The 21,604-nt window shown below is 40.5% G+C and overlaps 1 protein-coding gene across 3 annotated transcripts in view; it reads left to right on the top strand.

Annotated features, from left to right (window-relative positions):
• Positions 1-21,604, top strand: part of UBR2 (ubiquitin protein ligase E3 component n-recognin 2) — a 131,584-nt gene that overhangs the window by 98,613 nt on the left and 11,367 nt on the right. For all 3 annotated transcript variants that reach the window (XM_089677820.1, XM_089677818.1, XM_089677819.1), the window contains 12 exons: positions 4,060-4,262; positions 5,009-5,102; positions 7,166-7,327; positions 10,113-10,213; positions 12,469-12,532; positions 12,634-12,782; positions 12,869-12,924; positions 13,937-14,033; positions 15,718-15,785; positions 17,014-17,149; positions 17,878-17,968; positions 18,876-19,003. In XM_089677820.1, the coding sequence (XP_089533946.1) occupies positions 4,060-4,262; positions 5,009-5,102; positions 7,166-7,327; positions 10,113-10,213; positions 12,469-12,532; positions 12,634-12,782; positions 12,869-12,924; positions 13,937-14,033; positions 15,718-15,785; positions 17,014-17,149; positions 17,878-17,968; positions 18,876-19,003 (1,349 nt within the window). The remainder of the gene's footprint in view (positions 1-4,059; positions 4,263-5,008; positions 5,103-7,165; positions 7,328-10,112; positions 10,214-12,468; positions 12,533-12,633; positions 12,783-12,868; positions 12,925-13,936; positions 14,034-15,717; positions 15,786-17,013; positions 17,150-17,877; positions 17,969-18,875; positions 19,004-21,604) is intronic.

Here is a 21,604-nt window from a genome sequence, read left to right as displayed (position 1 = left end):
ACAGCAATCACAGAGATCACCGGGTGCGCACCACCGGGGGCACACGGGAGCGCGCATTCTGGGAGGACGTCACATAATACCCTCCCAGAACTTGATAACAGCGTTGTGGCCATCAATTGACTATAGCGCACTTATCAAGTGGTTAAAACGGAACTACACTGTATCTATGCAGCACAAATTAGAAACATTTAATTTATAATATGCAAAGCATGCGTCCCTATCCATTCATGTCTCCCTGCTTTATATTGTTGAGAAATTACTTTGAAAAACACCTCTCTAGTAGTTCTGGCCATGGCCATTTTAAGGGCAGATGAATTTACTTCCTGGAATCTGAAATCCAACTCCCTTAGCTCAGACATACAGGAAGTAAGGGTGTGCTTGGCTAAGAAAGCTCCTTCTCCCCTACTGAAGACTCCTGGGATGTATGACATCATTTGTCTAGGCATGGAAACCAGGAAGTAACTGAAACAATGGAAAAAGAAGAAAGAGATAGTAAAGCTCCACTTCAAAGTGAACTTCACTCTCTCAATCAACATTGACTAAGGGTAATAAATATATAGTGAGCGCTCAACAACAATGGCAGCAGCTGAACATAAAGGAAAACGCATATAAAGTCCCACAATTCAAATATATAAAAATGCAGCGCTGTAAGAAAGTATTAATAAGACACAGTCCAATGAAAGAAGTGCTCCGTGATTCCTAGTGCCAATGGTAAAAATTCGCACTAACCAGAAAGCGTAAAAATATACGCATGTGTATATATATCCTGAAGAATCCCCTCTCCACTCGGGTCTGGTCAAAGGAATAGCCGGAAAAGATAGAAGTCCTACGCCCTCGTGTGGTGAAAGAATGGTCCAGCAGGTCAGAGAAATATCAATCTGGGTAAGCCTCCCCCTTCACAGGAGCTGACACAGGGATCACTTGGGGCTGTAAGAATTGAAGAAGCTCCTCACAGGAGACATAGGGAAGTACTCATAGTGTAGTAGGTAAGGCTTTATTATGATAACATAGGTGCATAGTGAACAGAGTATTTGGCAAGTATGGATGAACACACTGACCCTTAAAGAATAAAGATGGCCGCCAGGCCTCCTCGTGGCACCGGCGGCTTAGTGTCAACGGCGTCCTGGGTCCCCTCTGACGCGTTTCGTGCGCACGCACTTCTTCAGAGGTGGAACATAGGACTGCCGTGACCATCTCCTCGTACATATATATCGTATCTGGCGCATGCGCACTCGTACGGCGCCATCTTGCCGAGGTCCGGGCGTCCGCACTCATCAAGTGCGCATGCGCGGGTGCCATTTTACCATGGGTAAAGGTGAATACAGGCGACTTATACTACAGCTCCATACTGATGGAGTCCGGGCGTCCGTATTGCGCAAAAGCGCATGCGCGGGCGCCATTTTGCCGTGTGCCAAAAGGCCAAATACCCAGCGCTGTCAAAAACAACATCACTGATGCCAGACATCATATACGCTGTGAAGCAACTGTATATTTAATGATGTTATGAGGGAAACCCCCTCAGGAGGCATCCAGTGTAAGATAATGCATAGGAGAGGAGAATTTAGAAAAATTCACAAATAGTGTGAACTAGCCAGGACAAGGGTTCATGGAATTAACGGTAAGTATACCAGTATCCTGACTAAGGGGCCAATGAGTCCATAAGCCCCGATGCATAAAACAAGATTAATGGTTAAAATTCAAATATCAGTCTAATTAAATGTCGAGCCGTGTACATAGGTACTAATCCTATATATTAGGCCAAAACAACATGGTAAAATAGCATTTAATAAAATCTAAAATACCTGTCACATGGAAGTTAATCGAGGAAAATCAAAACCCATGATGACAAGGTAATGAGACAAGAATATTAAAATACACGCATATAACATAAAACAAAATAGTTAAAATACAAGAAAAAAACGCATGTATCATAAACATGTGTCATAAAAAGTTGTAAAAAACAAGAAGGGACCTGATGTGATAGGCACTAACCAGATGAATATGGAGAGGCCTACTCACAATCGAGATTAATATCATAAAGACGCATATATCAAATGGCGAATCAAATCAACATTGACTATTTTTAATCATTGTGCTGCTAGAATTCGTAAATAAGAAAGTACATATATATATAACGTATTTTTCCTAAATAATTTTTTTACATTTCTTCAGTTGCTTCCTGGTTTCCAGGCCTAGGCAAATTATGTCATACATCCCAGGAGTCTGTCGGAGAGAGGGAAAGGTTTTCTCAGCTAGGAACATCCTTCTGCCTGCATGCCTGAGCTAAGGGCTGCTGGATTCTAGGAAGTAAATGCTGCATTAATTATTTGCCCTTATTCAAGATGGCCACAGGCCAGGGTGTTTTTCGAAGTTATTTCTCAGGAAAATAAAGCATGGAGACATGGATGGATGGCAGAGTTTGCTTGCAATATTAAATGAAATACATAGTGGTTTTGGTTTGTGGTGCTCAGATGCAGTGTAATTCCGCTTTAAGTATTCAGACCTTTGGCAGTAATTACATCCTCGATTCTTTGGGTATGACGCAACAAGCTTTGCACACCTGGATTGAGGGATTTTCTGCCATTCCCTGCAAATCCTTTCAGGCTCAGTCAGGGTGGATGGGGACCATCGGTGGAGTGCCATTTTCACGTCTACAAGTCAGGGCTTTGGATGGGTCCCTCTGACATGCACAAAGTTGTTCCTAAGCTCCTCCTGTGTTGTCTTGTCTGTGTGCTTAGGATCATTGTCATGTTGGAAGGTGAACCTTCGGCCCAGTCTGAGGTCCTGAGTGCTGTGGAACAGGTTTTCATTGAGGATATCTGTTATTTGCTCCATTCAGCTTTCCCTCAGCCCTGACCAATCTCCCAGTCCTTGCTGCTGAAAAACATCCCCAACGCATGATGCTGCCACCACCATGCTTCTTTGTTGGGATTATATCGAACAGGTGATGAGCAGTGCCTGGTTTCCTCCAGACATAACGTTTAGAATGGAAACCAAACAGTTCAATCTTGGTTTCATCAGAAAAGAAAATCTTGTTCCTCACAATCGGAGAATCCTTCAGGTGCTTCTTTTTTTTTTTTGCAAATTCCAAGCAAGCTTTCATGTGTTTTGCACTAAGGAGAGGCTTTTTTTCTAGCTACTCTGCCATAAAGCTTAGATCGGTGGAGGGCTGAAGTGATGGTTATCCCTCCTAGAACTTTGTCCCATCTCCTCACAGGATCTCTGGAGCTCAGATTGACCATCGAGTTCTTGGTCACCTCTCGTACTTAGGTCCTGGTTTTGTAAAACTTCATCCATTTGAGAATTATGGAGGCCACTGTGCTCTTGGGAACCTTCAGTTCAGTAGAATTATTTTGTAGCCTTCCCCAGGGCTGTACCATGCAATAACAGGCAGTTCCTTTGACCTCATGGCTTTTGCTCTGATACAGTACACTTTGTCATCTGTGAGGCCTTTTATAGAGAGGTGTGTGCCTTTTCAATTCATGTCCAATCAATTGAATTTACCACAGGTGGACTTCAATCAAGGTATAGAAACATCTCAGCAACGATCAATAGAAATGGAAGGTGCCTGAGCTAAATTTCAAGTGTTTTGCAAAGGGTCTGAATACTTGCACCAATGTGATACCAGTTTTTCCTTTTTCATACATTTGTAAACATTTCTAAAATTCTCTTTTCACTTTGTCATTATGGGGTACTGAGTGTAAATTAATTTAAAAAAATAATTTTAAACAACTGTAGTATCAGGCTGAAACACAACAACATTGAAAAAGTGAAGGTGGTCTGAATGCTTTATGAATGCACTGTAAATGAAAGCTTGAGCTGCAATTGTAAATGTTTTTTTTGTTTTCTTTTTTTTTGTTTTTTTTTACAGTAGGCTGTAAATGGAGGTAAGGATGTGAAACAGCCTAATATCAATCTGCTGGCTGGTTAAAAATCAACATAGGTTACATTTGTATTATTTCATATTTACCTGAATAAAAAATATTTTTTAAATCTTGCACTTTATAGAAAATATATACAAAACCACTAATTGTTCCCTATAATGTTTTATCTTCTCAGCGGCCCAGCAATATTGGACACGAAGCTTGTTGCTCTTGGCCCTCATCAGACCCGCTTCACGGAACAAAGCCAGCTAGTGACCTGCATTCTATGCCAGGAGGAGCAAGCGTTCAGTGTGGATAATAAAGCCATGGTTCTTGCTGCCTTCATTCAAAGATCAACAGTCTTCTCCAAGAACAGGGCAAAGATTATTCAAGATCCAGGTGAGCAGCTTTATGGGAATGGTATGGTTAAAATGTACTGCCAGTATCTAATATTTTATTTATGGAATAGAATATATACTCTGCAGAATTAGCCTTTCCTTTGAATACTGAGCAAACAAGGATAAGTCTGCTCCTCCCCCAGGTCTGAGCTACTCATACAGGGAGCGAAGACTTTGGTTTCCTATCAGTGTCCAAGGGGTTAGATACTATATGCCATTGGCCTTCTTTTTCTATTAGAGATTCACCTGTGCAAACGCTATTTGGACAGAGTCTCACTGCTTCCTTTTGGCTAATCATATGGTATTACCTGTATTAGTTCCTGCTACAACATTGGGTAGCTAGAAATTGGGATTCACTGCTCAAGTAACTTTGCTAGTTTGAGTCAGAAGTACCGGATGTGGGCCAACTGTATTACTTTGGTTAGTTGACCCTAATTATAGGGTCACCCTAATATAAATGTAGTCTTAAACCTAGCATTTAAAATGACCCTAACACTATAAAGAAAATATCTAAGCAAACCTAAAACTGTTGTTCTGATAATACTGACAATATAATATCAAACGTTTTGCTCAAAGCCAACCACATACAAACATCTGTGAGACTGACTCAACAATGAAATGCAATCAATGAAAGCTATTAATTTGAGAAACCAATTGGTTTATCAGTCTAGCATTGTAGACTCCACTGAAGTACCATTTACATACAGTAAGTTTGTTTAATCTTTGTTTAATTTGCTGTCTCTGCAGAAAACTACGATCCCCTGATCATGCATCCAGACTTGGCATGTGGAACACATACAGGAAGCTGTGGGCATATTATGCATGCACACTGCTGGCAGAGGTAATTTTTACAATATCAAAACAAAGTGAGAAAACGTGTATATACAACAGCAACACCTCAGTCCTCATGGTGGCGGCATGATTACATCAAATAGGAAAAAACCATGCAATCATTTTTAAATAAGTCCTCAAAAAGTTCATAAAGTGTAATAGAAAAAAGGATTTAACTTCCTTCTATGAAGAGCAGTCCTCTCCACACACCACTGTCGTGCTTGTGCAGACCGTTTCCCTCTAAACCATCACTCACCAGATCTATATGCCTCTCATTCTCATGACAGACATACCCGCTTTATACAAAACACTTCTCAGCTTCAGGAACTCTTGCCATCAAAATAATCTATCAGGTCTTCCAATAGCAATCCACTTCCCTGTGTGTAGTATATCGATCAAATAGGTTGTTGACTGTAGGTCATTTATTACAAACAATCAGAGTGAGGGCAAAATGTAACTTCCTAAACTAGAGGATAGTCTACCTCCCCACTGGTTCCACTTTACACGTCTGTGTGAGAGCAAGCATGCATTATGCGTTTAGTGCTGGTTCATACTGTGACACGAATGCAGTGCCCGACCCCTGCCCTTCTCACCAACTCGTGACAAACAAGTGGCCATTCTCACGCCGCACTGTCACTTAACAATGCCACTCTCAGCTGCACCTTGCACACAGATGTTCCAGCTCATGGGACCACAATCTTAAGTGCCAGCAACCTGAGAGTGATTGTCACTGGGTTAAGTTACCTAAGTGATTAACCCTTTAAATCCAAACTGCCACCAGATAGCTTTGGGCCTATCAAGCCTTCACAATATTAGCAAGAGCAAATATGAACAATAAATGTCTGTACACACTCTGTCACCACAGACAGGTATATTCAGAGATTTATAAAATAAAGTAGCACTCTTCAAGAGACAGGGGTTCTTTTCGTTTGTATTAGCTCAATTACCACAATTTAAACACTTTTCAAAATAGGTTTTAATAACGAAAAGGTCAAAACGGTGCAAATAAAATATTTACACAACTAAGATATTACAAGGTAACAAAGAACAAGCAACAGCAAGACAAAAGGTAGAAAAAAAAGTAAACGCTTGCCAAGTCCCTGGTTTTAGCGGAGTTCAGTCAAGGGTGAGCAAGGTGTTACTGGCTCTCATAACTTGACTGATGTTCCTTGGTTGATGGTACGCAAGAGCTGTCAATCTCACCCCCTCTGTATGTGCTAGCTTAGTCATGTATGACCTTAATTTGTTTGGCATGATATTCCCCATTCAAATATATACTTAATATTAATATGTTTTGGTCCTGTTTGATTTTATGAATTGTGCGTGGATTTTGTTAAGTTGTGAATTGGGCAGAGGTCTCAGAGGGTTTGCCCCACGCCTGAGTGCTTTCTGGGTAGACATTTTATGACATGCTATGTGTTCCTAGTGCTTTAATTGACGTACAAACCATGGGTGACAGAACTGAAAGATTTTGTCATAGTTTGATAGGTTTTTTTTTATAGTCAACTGAAACTAACAGACATCTTGCCAGGACTTCAATTAGTTGTAGAAAACTGCAATCTTGCAGTATTAGGTCTTCCCGGATAATGCCCCAAAATGGCAAGGTTAGGGTCTAAAGGGACTTAAATAGAATTGAGATCATTAAGCATCTGAAAAGCAGAGGACCAATACCGGTAGAGTTTAGGACATCTCCATAACATATGGATTGGGGTGTCATCTATGATACTACTTTCTTTTCCAGAGGAAACATGTTTGTGAAATTTTATTTAAGCAATGGAGTCACTTTATTGTGGTGAGTTGCTTTGTTGACCAACAGAGGGGCACAGGGAGGAATCTGAAGCTCATTTTAGAACTGATTATTGTGACTGTTCGTTTTTCTGTTATCAGTCAGTGCAAAGTAGAGCAGCATAGGATACATTGCCTTCCTACTGCAGAACATACACTTGGATGACCTTGGATTTCCTTTGATGTATAGCCCCCAATAGGAAGAAGATGATCCATGATTACTGTAGAAGGTAGATTAGAATTGCACTAGAGGAGGCCTATTTGACCTTTCATGTTCATGCATTGCAGGTATTTTGATGCTGTACAGATGAAGGAGCAACGCAGACAGCAAAGGTTGCGAGTCCACACAAGCTATGATGTGGAAAATGGAGAGTTCCTATGTCCGTTGTGTGAGTGTTTAAGCAACACAGTTATCCCAATGCTTCCACCTCCCAGGAGCTTGTATCACAGGTGAGATGTTTACCAAGTTGTGTCAGGTCAAATGTTGGCGCTTAAGATGAAACTCCGGGCAACAGAAATACATAAATATATTTGTATTGTTTTACTTAATGAAATATTTGGGATTCACTCTGCAGCTTTGTAAGTGCTGCGTGCCCTTTAGCCTACTCAGACCCTGTTCTCACCTGAGCATTTTGTAGCCTATAGCCCCAAAATTCACAACATGCAAAATACCATGGTTTTTAACCACTTCCCGCCCGGCCCATGTATATAAACGGCTGGACTGGGGCAGTGCAGGGGCGGGTTGCCATTCATAAACATCGCCCGCCATTTTGGACTGTGCACGCTCACACAGCAGAACACCGATCGCTGTATGGGACCTCTGTGTGAGGTCCCGATCATGTGATCACTGATTGGCCAATCAGTGATCACATGAATAGTAGTAATCAAGATGTCACTTCTGACATCATTGCTTACTACGTGTGAAATCTGTGAATGATCAGAGATCACGTGGTTCAAGGCTATTCACAACAGCCTTGTACCATGTGACAAGCTGTGACCAATCACAGCTCAAGCAGTATTTCTTAATGGCTGCAAGAATGCAGCCAGAGAGGAGAAATGATTGCTTTTACAGCTTTTATGGGTGTAAAAGCAATCAGTGTAAAAAAAAAAAAAAAAATCTTCATCACCCCCACAAGTAGTACAGTGTCACCATGGTGACACTCTACTGCTAGGGTGACCGTATTTAAAAAAAAAAACAAAAAAATAATATTAAAAAAAATAAAATATTTGAAAAATTATAATTTTTGGTTATAAACTAATTTGGGTAATTTCTTTTTACTAAAAAGATAACTGAATAAATTTTGGCCAAGATTTATGAAGAAAGATTATTTATTTGCAACATTTTATAAGAAAAACACTTTTTTTCAAAAGTTTTGGACTTTTTCATTTATAAAGCAAATAAAAATCCCAGTAGTGAATAAATACCACCATAAAAAGTTTTATCTGTCTCAAAAAAAATGCTAAAAAATTCATATGGGTACAGTGTTGCATGACCGCGCAATTGTCATTCAAAATGTGACAGCGCTGAAAGCTGAAAATTGGCCTGGACAGGAAGGGGGTAAAAGTGTCCGGACATGAAGTGGTTAATTGTGTCCGTTCACATGTGTGAAATTGTGTCCATTGTGTCTGAGTGTAGTGTCGCTTGAAGCTCCAAAACATGAGCTGCTTTTGAGCGGCAAGGTTCAAGCATTTTTAGCCCCAATGGGCTTTAATAGCAGCACCTAAAGAACACATGTGAAAACAAACATACCACAAGGTTTTTTCTCCAATTAACTAGCTTTCCATTAGCTAAAAATAAAAAAAATTTAAAAATGCTCAAGGCTTGTACAAACACTAAAAAACCTGCAAAATGACCAAGAGCACTCAGCTAAAGTGTAAATGCAGCTTCATTGCTCTACTAATTAACTGGCCAGACACTTTACTCCTATTATTCCCAGTGCCTGAAACATGCTAAGGTGACAGAATTATTTTGACCCTAGTTATTTCCAACCTTTTGAACAGTGAACTGTAGGAAGATTAATGTTTTCATGTTATTTTATTTGTAGCAGTATTTATTATTTTTAAACCCTTCATTAGATTGAAAGGCATGTATTCCAACTTCACACATGACCTTAAAGTAGAAGAACAGTCAAATACTAATTATACATAAAGCTGCTCCCACCCCCTCTCCTAGCCTATTCTAACTACCCTGTAAAGGAAAGATGTCTATGCTTGCCTATGCTGAGGGCACTCCGGTCAGGTCACGATCTCCCCAGCCAGCTTCAGTGAAGAGGTGAGATCGCTGGCAACGGCTGCAGAGCCTATGAGATGACATCCCCCATAGGTTTACAAAGGGGCATCCATTGTCGGCTGTCCCTCCTCTGGCCGATTGTGTGCCCAGATCAGTGTGCCCTCGGCATATGAAAGTATAATCCTCTTTCCATTACAGGGTAATAAGAATAGGCTTAGAAATGGCGGTGGGAGCAGGTTTAGGTATAGTTAGGATTTGACTGGACTACCGCTTTAACCAGATGTCAACTAAGTTTTTGTGGTGTTATGAATACCGATGGCCTCTGCTTGTTTTATCTTTTTGTTTTAGTCTTCTCTGTGTCTGCTTGCTCTTTTGAAATGACAGGTCCCACAATTATTGGAATGACTTCCTCGATATGTAGGGAGAGGGTTGGCCGTACGTGGTACAAATTAATCAAAGCTTGCGATATTTGGCAAGAAATAGATCATTTATGATGATCCTATGGGTGAAATTACTTCTGACTGTTAAAATAGTCTGTTGCTACTGTTGTACAGGCTTTCTAATGGGAGTTGGGATGAGTCTCTGCAGCATAGCTTTTTAATCAAGGACATGGTAGATGTTCTTAGTAAGGTATTTGTCCCTTTATGGCCATGTTTTATAGCCTTCAAGGCTCTTTGAGAAGAGGTCTCCCTTCACTTAAATGCCCTCCGGTACTTGGCTGCACCTGGCTGATTTGAAGAACAGAGATGAAAGGACATGTTCTAGCTTTTTCACTGTCTAGGAGGAACTGAATATTTGGACTTGTCATTTCAGTCTGCTGCAGTTCAGATGTGCTGATTCATGTCATTCACCTTTCTATTCACCTTTGCATTTACATTGCCCTGACAACCGATTTCTCTAAATTGTCAGCACAGCTGGAATATAACTGAATTCAAGTTAAAGAAGTTCCCGTGAGCCAGACAAATTGAGTGCTGTAATTGCTTCTTTTGAATTTTCCCTTTTCAGACTAGATTTCTCAGATCAGCCAGACTTGGCAGAATGGATCTCTGTTACTGGGCAGCAGATCAGAGCCCTAAATGAACTGGAAGCAGAGAAGATGAGCACAGGTGAGTGTGGTGATAATTTTTTATATCAGCAACCCCTCCCACAGGAGGCAAGACAGTGACGCAAACCATGCATATAAGTAAAGTATGTTGGCCACTCAATCCAGCCATTGTTTAGTTGTGAGTGGAGAAGATTTCTTCTGCTTAGCTGGAATACAGGCCTTTGTTGCAATTAAAAGATACATACAAGTATGTTTTGGAATGTGGATTGAATTCCCCAAAAACACAAAAATTCTGCAGATGGGGTCACTAGAAGGCATTAAACTTAGAACCCTATTGCTAACCACTTATTAATGCACAAAAGCATGAGTAGAAGGGAGGATTTTACTCCTGTACTTGATTTAATGCCAGTCCATCACTCATCCACCACCTCTTCCAACATTGCAATGTTACCTCTGCTTCATTAACCCCTCGCCTACCAGGCACTTATACCCCCTTCCTACCCAGGCCCATTTTCAGCTTTCAGCGCTCTCACACTTTGAATGACAATTGCGCGGTGATGCAACACTGTACCCATATGAAATTTTTATAAATTTTTGAGACAGAGTTTTCTTTTGGTGGTATTTAATCACCTCTGGGTTTTTTATTTTTTGCTAAACAAACCAAAAACAACTGAAAAGTTTTCTTAATTTGTGTTAAAAAATTTTGTAAATAAGTGATTTTTCTCCTTCACTGATGTGCGCTAATGAGGCTGCAGTGATGGGCACTGATAGGTGGCACTGATGGTAACTGATGAGGAGGCACTGGTAGGTGGCACTGATGGGCATTGACAGGCATCACTGATGGGGACTGAAAGGCAACATTCATATATGGCACTGGTAGACGGCACTGATAGGTGGCACTGAAAGATAGCTCAGATGGGCACTGATATGTGGCATTGATGTGCACTGGTAGGCATTAATGGACACTGACAGGTGGCACTGCTGGGGCTACACTGATCATCAGGGCACACTGATCATCAGTGTCCTGATGATCAGTGTACATGTGCCCTCTGGAGAATGCCTATTACCGGCTCTCCTCTCGAGCTGTCAGCGTGACAGCTCATGAGGAGATAAATGCTGATAACCGGCATTTCCTTATTTACATGCGTTCAGCTGTGATTGGAAACAACTGATCACATGACCGAGCCGATATCTTCGGCTCTTGCCGTTGATCGGTGAACCGCTATGCCCGAGGGACACCGTGCACCACCGATCGCCGCACATGGAAGGACGTCATATGATGTCCTCCCAGAACAAGAGAACCACCTTGCGCCCGTCATTAACCTTATATGGTGGGCGGGAGGCCGTTAAAGGGTTAGTTAAAGCGGACATTCATCCAAAAGAGGAAGTTCTGCTTTAAGGCCTCCTCCCCCACTCCTCTTTTCTTTTTTTTTTTCTTTTGGTGCAAAGGGAGTGGGCACCGAATTTTGACAGGTGTCCACTCCCACTTCTGCTCGGATCGCCTAAGCTAGGAGTACGCCTCCTCCACCCCTGCAAAACAACCCCACCCCTGGGGGAAACGTCACAGGTCCCAGAAGACTGCGGGACCATTTACAATGTGCTGTGTGGCTCACACATGTGCAGTGTGCAGCGTTCAGTAAATCCACAAGCTGTCACAGCCGAGTGCCCACAGTTAAGATGCTGGCGCCGGGGACTGAAGACTTGTGGATAAAACGACCCAGGTGAGCAAAGCACTGGATCCTGGGACAGGTGAGTGTATGTTTATTAAAAGTCAGCAGCTACAGTTTTTGTAGCTGCTGACTTCTAATTTTCAGAGATATGACTGGAACTTCTCTTTTAAGGTTTACTGCTATACAGAATAGCATCACTGTACACTAGGATGGAGCAGCCTTTAAGATGAGCACCCCCTAGCATTATGGGGTTTTCCTGAGGGCCGCACATGCACAGTGCGTTCTCTCTCCAGCTGGCATGACTGAGCTTAGCGAGTGGAACAGGGAAGAGAGAGAGTGACTTGGGCGGATGCCCTCAGGTAAAGGATAGTGCTTCATTTCAAGGCGCTAGTCCTAATGGCTTCCTCATCCTAGTAAAAAGACAGGACAGAGCCATGGAAAGCATTTACAGTTTTTCTGTCAGGCTTCTGTCATTGCACAAATTGCCTACAGGTATTTTAGCAGAAGAGACGCATTGTTTTAAAATCTGATTAGCTTGAGTAATATTGTATATAGTAACGTGTTTGTTTGTTTTTTTTGTTTGTTTTGTTTTTTAATGAATTAACCCTTTAAAGGTTTTAGATATTTTACTTTCTGTTGGTTACAGATGAATCTGAAACTGCTAGACAAGTGAATATTCCTGAAGGGTTCCGGCCTTCCTTCCAACCAAAGTATGCATCTTCGTAGTTCTGTAACTGTAGTTCTGGGCTTGGTAAAGATTGGTTCATTAACATATTATGCTAATGGCCATGTTTGATCTACCCCATCTTAGGAACCCATACTCCGATAGCATTAAAGAGATGTTGACAACATTTGGGACAGCAACATACAAGGTGGGACTTAATGTCCATCCCAATGAGCAGGACCAACGAGTCCCAATATTGTGCTGGGGCAGCTGTGCATATACGATACAGACTATTGGTAAGGTTAATCCTGTCTGGCTGGAGCTGATTTGTATGTTCACATAGTGGCAAGGTAACTTGCATGACATTTGTTTTGGTTTTTAGAACGTATATTGACAGATGAAGAGAGACCTTTATTTGGAAATTTGCCATGCCGACAGGTGAGAATTTCTTTGCAGAAGTATCTAATTTGAGTAAATTAAGTGAATCCTAAATATTTTATACACAAAAAGGATTTACTCGGCAGACTTACATTTGACTTATGCCTAAAGTACTGTACATGTAAACCCGAACACTAAACTCTTATAAAAGCTTTAACAAGTTAAAGTACTTTCAAAAGGCATTTTAAATCCTTTTTAAAAATCTGATCTTTTATCAAAATAATGCCTGGTAATCCTGCTATGAAAGGTCCTTGGGCAGCAACTTCCTAATATAGAGTGACCACAATCTTTGCCTGTTTCCCATTTGTTCTCCTGTGCTGTCACCTTGTCATTTTCAGTATTGTCATCATGTGACATGCTCGTCCAGTGGAAGCTGCAAATGGATGTTTTGACACACATTGGACAGATATGTTCCCTTTCACATTTGACGTGTTCCCATTGACTTATAACAGAAGGTTCCCTTATTGTTGCGCTTTTGAAAAACTGCACCAAAAAGGCATCTTCCATTGTAAGTCAATGGAGCACGCAGGATTTTTCAAATCGCAGCGCGCCCGCATTGTGAACAGTTACATAGTATTTAATGGGGAATAGTTTTCATGTGTTTTTGTCACCTTAGTATAGCACAGCAAAAGCTCACCAGTGTGAAAGGGGCTTTATTAGTATCATGGAAGGCTTCTCTGGGAAATGATGTACAGCATTTGCTGTTGTGCATGCTTGTGGATTGGAAGTGGCTTCAAAGAAGCTGCAGGAGATAACAGTGCTCATATGCAACAAAAGATGAAAAAAGTGTGAAAACAAGTATTTTATTTGGAAAGTGCTTTAGTAAACTTGTTGATCATTTAGGGTTTACATCTACTTTATAAGGCCTTTGCTATGATCTCTGCATACAAAAAGTGACACCTTTGCCTCTAAATAGGATGACATAAAAATGGATAGCTAGCCATAATATATGATTTCTTTAAAGTTTCTTATTCCATTTACATAATTCAGATGTTTTATTTTCAACTTTTAGGATGACTGCTTGAAGTCACTGACCAGGTTTGCTGCAGCCCACTGGACGGTGTGTTCTTTGACAGTGGTACAGAAACACTTTTCACGGCTTTTTCAGTGTAAGTGTCTCATCCTTACTTTAGAATTCGAGGCAGACAACAAAATACTTTGACCTCTAATGCTTGCCAGGGGAGAGCAGTTATTTTGATGGCTAGAAACGCAGTGAACCTAGTGTCCTTAGGTGATAGTTGTGCCTATAGATGTCTCACTGAACGGTTTCCTTGTAAGGGCTTACACCTGGGGCTTTATCCGGATCAGTCACTGCGGCCTAATGGCTAATCCTGGACAGTGGATTGAGAAGCAATCCTTGGGCCACACACAGAAGTTAGTGAGTGTCTGTTCCGCCCCTCAAATTACTGCTGCCTTACAAGGAATTGCTTCTTGCAAATTTTGCAGGCATCATCCCTGTATAATCACTTTAACCCAAGGATGTCATATATGTCCTGTGGGTGGGAAGTGGTTAAATATCAAGTCCTATGTGTTCTGTGATGTACAGCAAGAAAATTATTTTATAGATAAACCAAAAGTCCTAATTTTCTATTTAATCACTTGCCTACCGGGCACTTTTACCCCTTTCTTGCCCAGGCCAATTTTCAGCTTTTAGCACTGTTGCACTTTGAATTACCATTGCATTAATGCAATTCATTGTCATGCAATACTGTACCTCTATGAAATTCTTATCATTTTTTTCACACGAATAGAGCTTTCTTTTGGTCCTATTTAATTGCCATTGGGGTGGGGTTTTTTTGCACTATAAACAAAAAAAGAGCATTTGAAAAAAAAGTTTTTCTTTGTTTCTATTATAACATTTTGCAAACAGTTAATTATTCTCCTTCACTGAAGTGGTTTGATGAGGCTGCACTGATAGGCAGCACTGATGGGCACTGATAGGCTGCACTTATGAGGTGGCACTGGTGGGCATTGATGATGCTGCACTGATATGCAGCAATGATGGTCACCAAAGGGCGCCGCTGACTGATAACACTCCTGGGCAGCACTGATGGGCGGCACTGCTGATCAGTGCCAATCTGCTCTGTGGCAGATGCTGGCTATCTGTAGTACTTTCCTCACACTGTGACAGCGTTAGAAAAGTGCTGCCGATAACTGGCAACTGTATTTACATTGGACACAGCTGATCACGTGGTAAAAGGCCGATATGATTAGCCTTTTACCTCATCACGTGATCAGCTGTGTCCGTAGAACACTGCAATCACAGAGATCGCCGGGAGCGCGCCGTAGGGCACGTTCTGGGAGGGCGTCATATGACTATAGCGCAGTTAGCAAGTGGTTAAAAATATATAAAGCCAAACTTTTCATTTTGACAATGTTGGGAATGGTTAGAACCTCTGTCAAGTTTTCTTACTCTGTGTCTCATTGTGTCCTACAAACACAACAGGAAAATAGAGGAAATCGCTCCAAAGGGAGGAAACAATCACTTTGTAGACAGATGTCACAGGAACTACATATTAAAGATTTCCTCTTTTTCTCCATTTTAATCTCAATGACCGTAATCTTCAGGATTAACTGAGACAGCCAATTTCCCTACATAACCATAAAAAACTGACAAGTGTTCTAGTGATTCCCCACTAAATCCTAAAAAGAAAAAAAATGTTGGCTTTACAACACTTCCAAGTTTTCCATTTATATTGTACAAGATTTCTGTAAAATAGAATTAGGTAACCTAGAAAGGCTATATAATGCATATCAATAACATGCTAATTTATTATATGTTCTTTATCACAGCAATTGTGCCTCAAGAAGATGGGAAGGAGTCGCAGAGTATACTTGACATAGACATGTTCCATTTAATGGTAAGATGCTGCAGATTTTAAAGACTAATTAAAGTGGCAGTTTAGTTGTTTGCGGAGTACAGCAGGCTGTGTCACTTGACTGTATCACCTGAGAAATCCAGTGGCTTGATCTGTAGTTAGTCATAGACCCCGTTGCTGTTCCTACTTACCCAGGGTCTGCTACTAATGTGTTATAGTGGATGTCACCATTCCATCTTTTACATGCCTGATGATATAATTTTAACTAAAAGTCCAATCAAGAGATTGGAGCATCTTTTAATTACCTGCCTGCATGCAGAGCAGGAACATTCTCATTCAACAAGCATTCTCACCTCTGTAGTCTCTGAGAAACATAAGCTGCAAGATAGTTTGCATTACTAACATTTGTTAATAACTAGAAAACAATAATTTTTTTGGTAGAAAAGGCTAAGTACAGTAAAGTGTACAGTCCTGGCCCATTCCTGAGATCTGTAAGATTCCAACAATGGTATCATGTACCTCCAGCACTCATGCGCAGAAGTTATATCATTAGTAGCTGCCCAGTAGATGAGGCAAGAACATGATTCATCCGGACGAAAGCAGCAGCAGTGGTGACAGCCAGTAACTCACACATCCCATTGGTGGAATTGAGAGCACACCCAGAGATAAGTGTGCCATAATGTGCATACTTGCATACAGCTTGCAGTGAAGCCTACTCTAAACCACCGTTGCATTAAATGTCTTGTGCAATAAAAAAAAAAACCACTGAAATTAGGTGTTTAAATTCTCCAGTATTGCAAAATTTGCCTGGAAAAATGACTTGGATATCCATTAATTCAATCGATATGCTTCTTTAATAAAGTAAAAGCAGGCAGCATCCTTAACATCTAAAAGCAAGGTTTCTATAGACGACTTTTGCAGTATTGAATAATAAGCATATTTTCCCATATGGCAACTGTCTACCTTCTGTAAAGTATTTAAATGCTGAATAAAATGTTGAGGGGTAAAGAACACCTGTCAAGTTTGTATTTCTGCCTGTATGCTGCACATATTTGGTAGAGAAATCCAAAACTGCACAATTGCCACTAGAACAGATATTGCTGGGTATTCTTCCAGGGACAGTGATTCTGATAACGAAGAGGTGATGCTCTCTTGCCAGCAGCCGTACAAAAGTAAATATTGTTTCTGTGAGATAGTGACCTCTATTGTATGTATATAGTAAAAGGGTATCTCCTGTTTGTACCTGACTACTGTGTGTTTCTTTGTACAGGTGAGCTTGGTGCTTTCTTTCCCAGCTGTACAGTGCCAGGACTTTTCTGGGTACAGCTTGGCCACTGGAGACCTCCATCTCTTCCACCTTGTAACCATGGCACATATTGTTCAGATAGTGCTGACTTCATGCTTGGGTAAAGCTCTATAATATTAAAAAAAAATGCACTTCAGGAATCAAAAATAGTGATTGTAAGTTAAATATTTTACAGTTAAAGGGAATATATGCTGCAACTTTTTTTGTGTACCTCTACAGTCAGGCATATCCAGCCTCAGGGCTGTTCTTTCTATGTTTTATGGGCCTTGTCTCTTCTTCCATGCATATAACATTGAACAATATGGTTGTTTCGCTCCTCCCACTGGGGAAAAGTTAATAGGGGAGATTTGTTAAAACTAGAGTGCAAAATCTGGTGCAGCTCTGCATAGAAACCCATTACTTTCCAGGTTTTATTGTCAAAGCTTAATTGAAGTTAGAAGCTGATTGTCTACCATACACAGCTGCACCAAATTCTGAGTGCTCCAGTTTAGTAAATCTCTCACAATGGGGTTTATTTTTAAAACTGGAGACGTTTGTGGTGCAGCTGTGCATGGTGACCAATCAGCTTCTAATTTCAGTTTGTTCAATTAAGTTTTGACAAAAAAAATGGAAGCTGATTGGTTTCTGTGCAGTTTTTTTGGTTTGCATAAATCAACCCCAATGTGTCTAAATTTCAAAAGATGACCAGGATCTGTATTTTATACTTAAAGTTATGGCTTTGAGTAAAAGTGCTGCTAGTAAGGCAAGCTATACAACTTACTCATAGCTTGCAATAGTCACTTAATTTAGCATTTTTACGGATCAATGATGAAAAGCTCTTTTCTGCAGAGGAAGATGGGATGGATCAGGAATGTTCAGATGGAGAGGAGGAACACGCTGTGATGTCTCTGTATAGAACAATCTGCCAGTGCACTGGAAGGTCTGTTACACTCCATTACATAAGCTGTTCATATATTCTGTTTCATCTTTCTTCCCCTCTCCCTTCACTTACTGATAAAAAACAAGATACAGTAGACGCAAAAGATAAAAATAAGGGTGAGTATGTCCAACCACAATGTTTTTCTTAGTTTTGAAAAGCGTGGTGAAAAATTAGAACCACTGTCATGTGTTTACTTCTGTCTGGGGCTCTGTTTCCTATCCTGATGACAGTATTTTACCAGATAGGAAGGGGAAATCAAAAACCCCTCTTAGATTTGTATTTCTGTCTGTGTCATTGTTGCAGATTTTCCCTCACTTCCTGTCTGGTAATGCTGTTGGCAACAGAACTGGAAGTGAGTTGATTCATTAACAGAACCCCAAATATCTGTAAAAACCCAATATGTGTTCCAATCCTAACCTACTCTATAACTAGAAAAAAAAAAGTTTTCTACCTCGACATACACTTAAAGCATTGCTTGCAGTGACAGGGCTATATACTGATTAAAGCAGAGATGCATTAAAAAAAATTCTGTATGCCCTCAGTTAGAGATTACCCTCAGTGAAAACATGTAAAGATGACCAGTAGATCCCGTTAAGTATGCTCTTCAATGGCATATGCAAAATTCTTCTTTGGTTGTAAATATTGTCCAGCCTAAGCACCTTTCCACCTTTGAGCCTCCCTATTGGTCTTTCAGTTTGATAGGCAACCTCATTGACTTCAAGAATGGGAAGAAAGCTAAACTTTTTGGAAAACTGGCTTAACATTTAAAACTTATGAATGCTATATACTATGACTGATAACTCTTAGTATAGGTTTATTTTCCTGGAAACAAAAATGTCTTTTGAAAAATCAATAATAAATGATTGAAGGAAAAGTTATGTTTTGTTGTTTGCTTTCCATTTAAAAGCATGCCAAGATGGTCATCAGGATGGCACCTTTACAGAGCAATAAAAGTGTCAGTTCTTCCATTCTTGAGGTGCTCCGCTGTCTTCTTCCATTACTTGAATGGTGTCCCTCCACCTACAGACCTCCCAGGTATGTCACCAATTTTCCAACATTTTATTCAAAAAGTATTGTCAATACTCCAGAAATATTTAGACAGAATAAAGATGAATAAAGCACCTGGACCAGATGGCATACACCCACTGGTCCTTAAAGAATTGAGCTCTGTCATTTCAAAGCCATTGTTTCACATTTTTAGGGACTCTTTAATGACTGGCATAGTACCACTGGATTTGTGTAAGGCCAATGTTGGGCCTATATTTAAAAAGGGGTCAAAATCTTTACCAAGTAATTATAGACCTGTAAGTTTAACATCTATAGTTGGGAAGATACTGGAGAGTTCAATAAGGGACCACATAGATGAGTTCTTGCTGGAAAAAAATATTTTAAGCAATAGACAGCATGGATTCATGAAAGACAGAAGTTGTCAAACAAATATGATTTCTTTTTATGAGGGGGTGAGCAAAACCTTAGACAGAGGGGTGGTGGTGGACGTGGTATACTTGGACAGAGGGGTGGTGGTGGACTTGGATACTTGAATTTTGCAAAAGCATTTCACACAGTTCCCCACACACGGCTAATGTGTAAGGTAAAGTCTACAGGCTTGGAAAACTCTGTATGTAAATGGATAGAAAACTGGCTAAAAGATGGTATTCATAGAGTTAATGATTTATACTCTGCATGGTCTAGGGGTGTCAGTGGTGTACCCCAAGGTTAATTGTTGGGACTCTTACTTTTTAATATATTTATAAACAATATAGGGTCTGGGATTAAAAATCCCATTTCAGTCTTTGCAGATGACACGGAGCTGTGCAGTGGAATAACGTCCTTACAGGATGTCTCCAACTTACAAGCCGACCTCAATGCTCTGTGTAATTGGGTAACTATGTGGCAAATGAGGTTTAATGTTGATAAATGTAAGGTTCTGCACTTGGGGACTAAGAATATGCATGTATCATACATACTAGGGGGGGTACAACTGGGGGAATCAATGGTGGAGAAGGATCTGGGAGTTCTGGTAGATCACAAGCTTAATAATGGCATGCAATGCCAAGCTGCGGTTTCTAAAGCGAGCAAAATCCTCTCTTGTACTAAAAGAGGTATAGACTCCAGAGAGAGAGATATCATATTACCCCGGTACAAATCATTAGTAAGACCTCATCTGGAATATGCAGTTCAGTTTTAGACACCAATTCACAAAAAGAACATTGGGGAACTGGAGAAAGTACAGAGAAGGGCAACCAAACTGATAAGAGACATGGAGGAGCTCAGCTATGAGGAAAGATTAGAGGAAATGAATTTATTCTCTCTTGAGAAGAGGAGATTAAGGGGGAATATGATCAACATGTATAATACATAAGGGGGGATATGATCTCCATGTATAATACATAAGTGGTTCATATAGTGAACTCAGTGTAGAGCTATTCACCCTGAGGTCATCGCAGAGGACAAGGGGGGCACTCTTTACGTCTGGAAGAAAGGAAATTTAATCTCCAAATATGGAAAGGTTTCTTCACAGTAAGAGCTGTGAAAATGTGTAATAGACTCCCTCAAGAGTTGTTTCTGGCCAGCTCAGTGGACTGCTTTATAAAAAGGCCTGGATTCTTTCTTGGATACACAGAATATAACTGGTTACTATTTATAGGTAAAGTTGATCCAGGGAATATCTGATTGCCTCTTGGGGGATCAGGAAGGAATTTCTTTGCCCTGCAGGAGTAAATTGTATCATGCTTTGCTGTTTTTTTTTTTGCCTTCCTCTATATCAACTGTGGGTATAGCATTATAACTTTTTTTTTTTTTTTTTGAACTGGATGGACTTTTGTCTTTTTTCAGCCAGACTAACTATTTAACTATGCCACCTGTGTTTACCTGGTATTCCATCCAACTTGTTGGAAATTATATACTAGTGACTTTCAGATGAAGAGTAATTTTGCTGAGAACGTTTGTTTCTTTTATGTGACCACATCACACCAGGCTATTCACAGCTTGATTTACTAGAGGGGTGATTTCAACTCTTCATTTGTGTTCAGTTGAAGTACACCTAAAGACTTTGTAAAACAGTCCAAACAGGTCCCAAATCCAGTTACTATTTAATGCACAAGCCTCCTAAAGTTAAATACAAAAAAAAATGACTTTATATTGCCCGACTGATCCAAATCCTCTTTCAATTTGTGTTTCACTTATTCCCCCTCCCAGATACTGCAGCTTGCAGTGGGAGGGTTTTAACAACAAAGGAAGTGCTGTTAATCTAGAAAGCAGTTGGCAGGAATAGGTGTGGCCAACTGCTGATTGACTAGCTGCGGAATATGTCAGCAGTGACAATACTGATAGCCACTCCCTTACAACATATTCTCATCTCACTGTAGTGCAAACTGGCACAGCTTACATGAGGGTGGCAATTCTTCTTTCAGGAGCAGTTCAGCGGCGTTGTCTTCCCATCACAGGAAGCTAAATGAATTGGACTTTACTGACAGCTAGTGTGGATCTTTGCATGGGTCTAAGATTACGTGCTGAAGCACATTTCAACTACCATAGTTCTACTACCTGATTAAAGTTCAGGTTCCACTGAAATAGACACCTGCCCTGTCTTTGAAGTGAGAGCTGACTTAGGTAAGAAAATTATTTTTAATACAT

Source organism: Staurois parvus, unplaced genomic scaffold, assembly GCF_062004578.1.
Source record: "Staurois parvus isolate SC_StPar_1 unplaced genomic scaffold, SC_StPar_1.0 ptg000192l, whole genome shotgun sequence".
NCBI lineage: Eukaryota > Metazoa > Chordata > Amphibia > Anura > Ranidae > Staurois > Staurois parvus.
The sequence above is the reverse complement of the archived record's forward strand: the minus strand, read 5'-3'. Positions and strand labels throughout refer to the sequence as shown.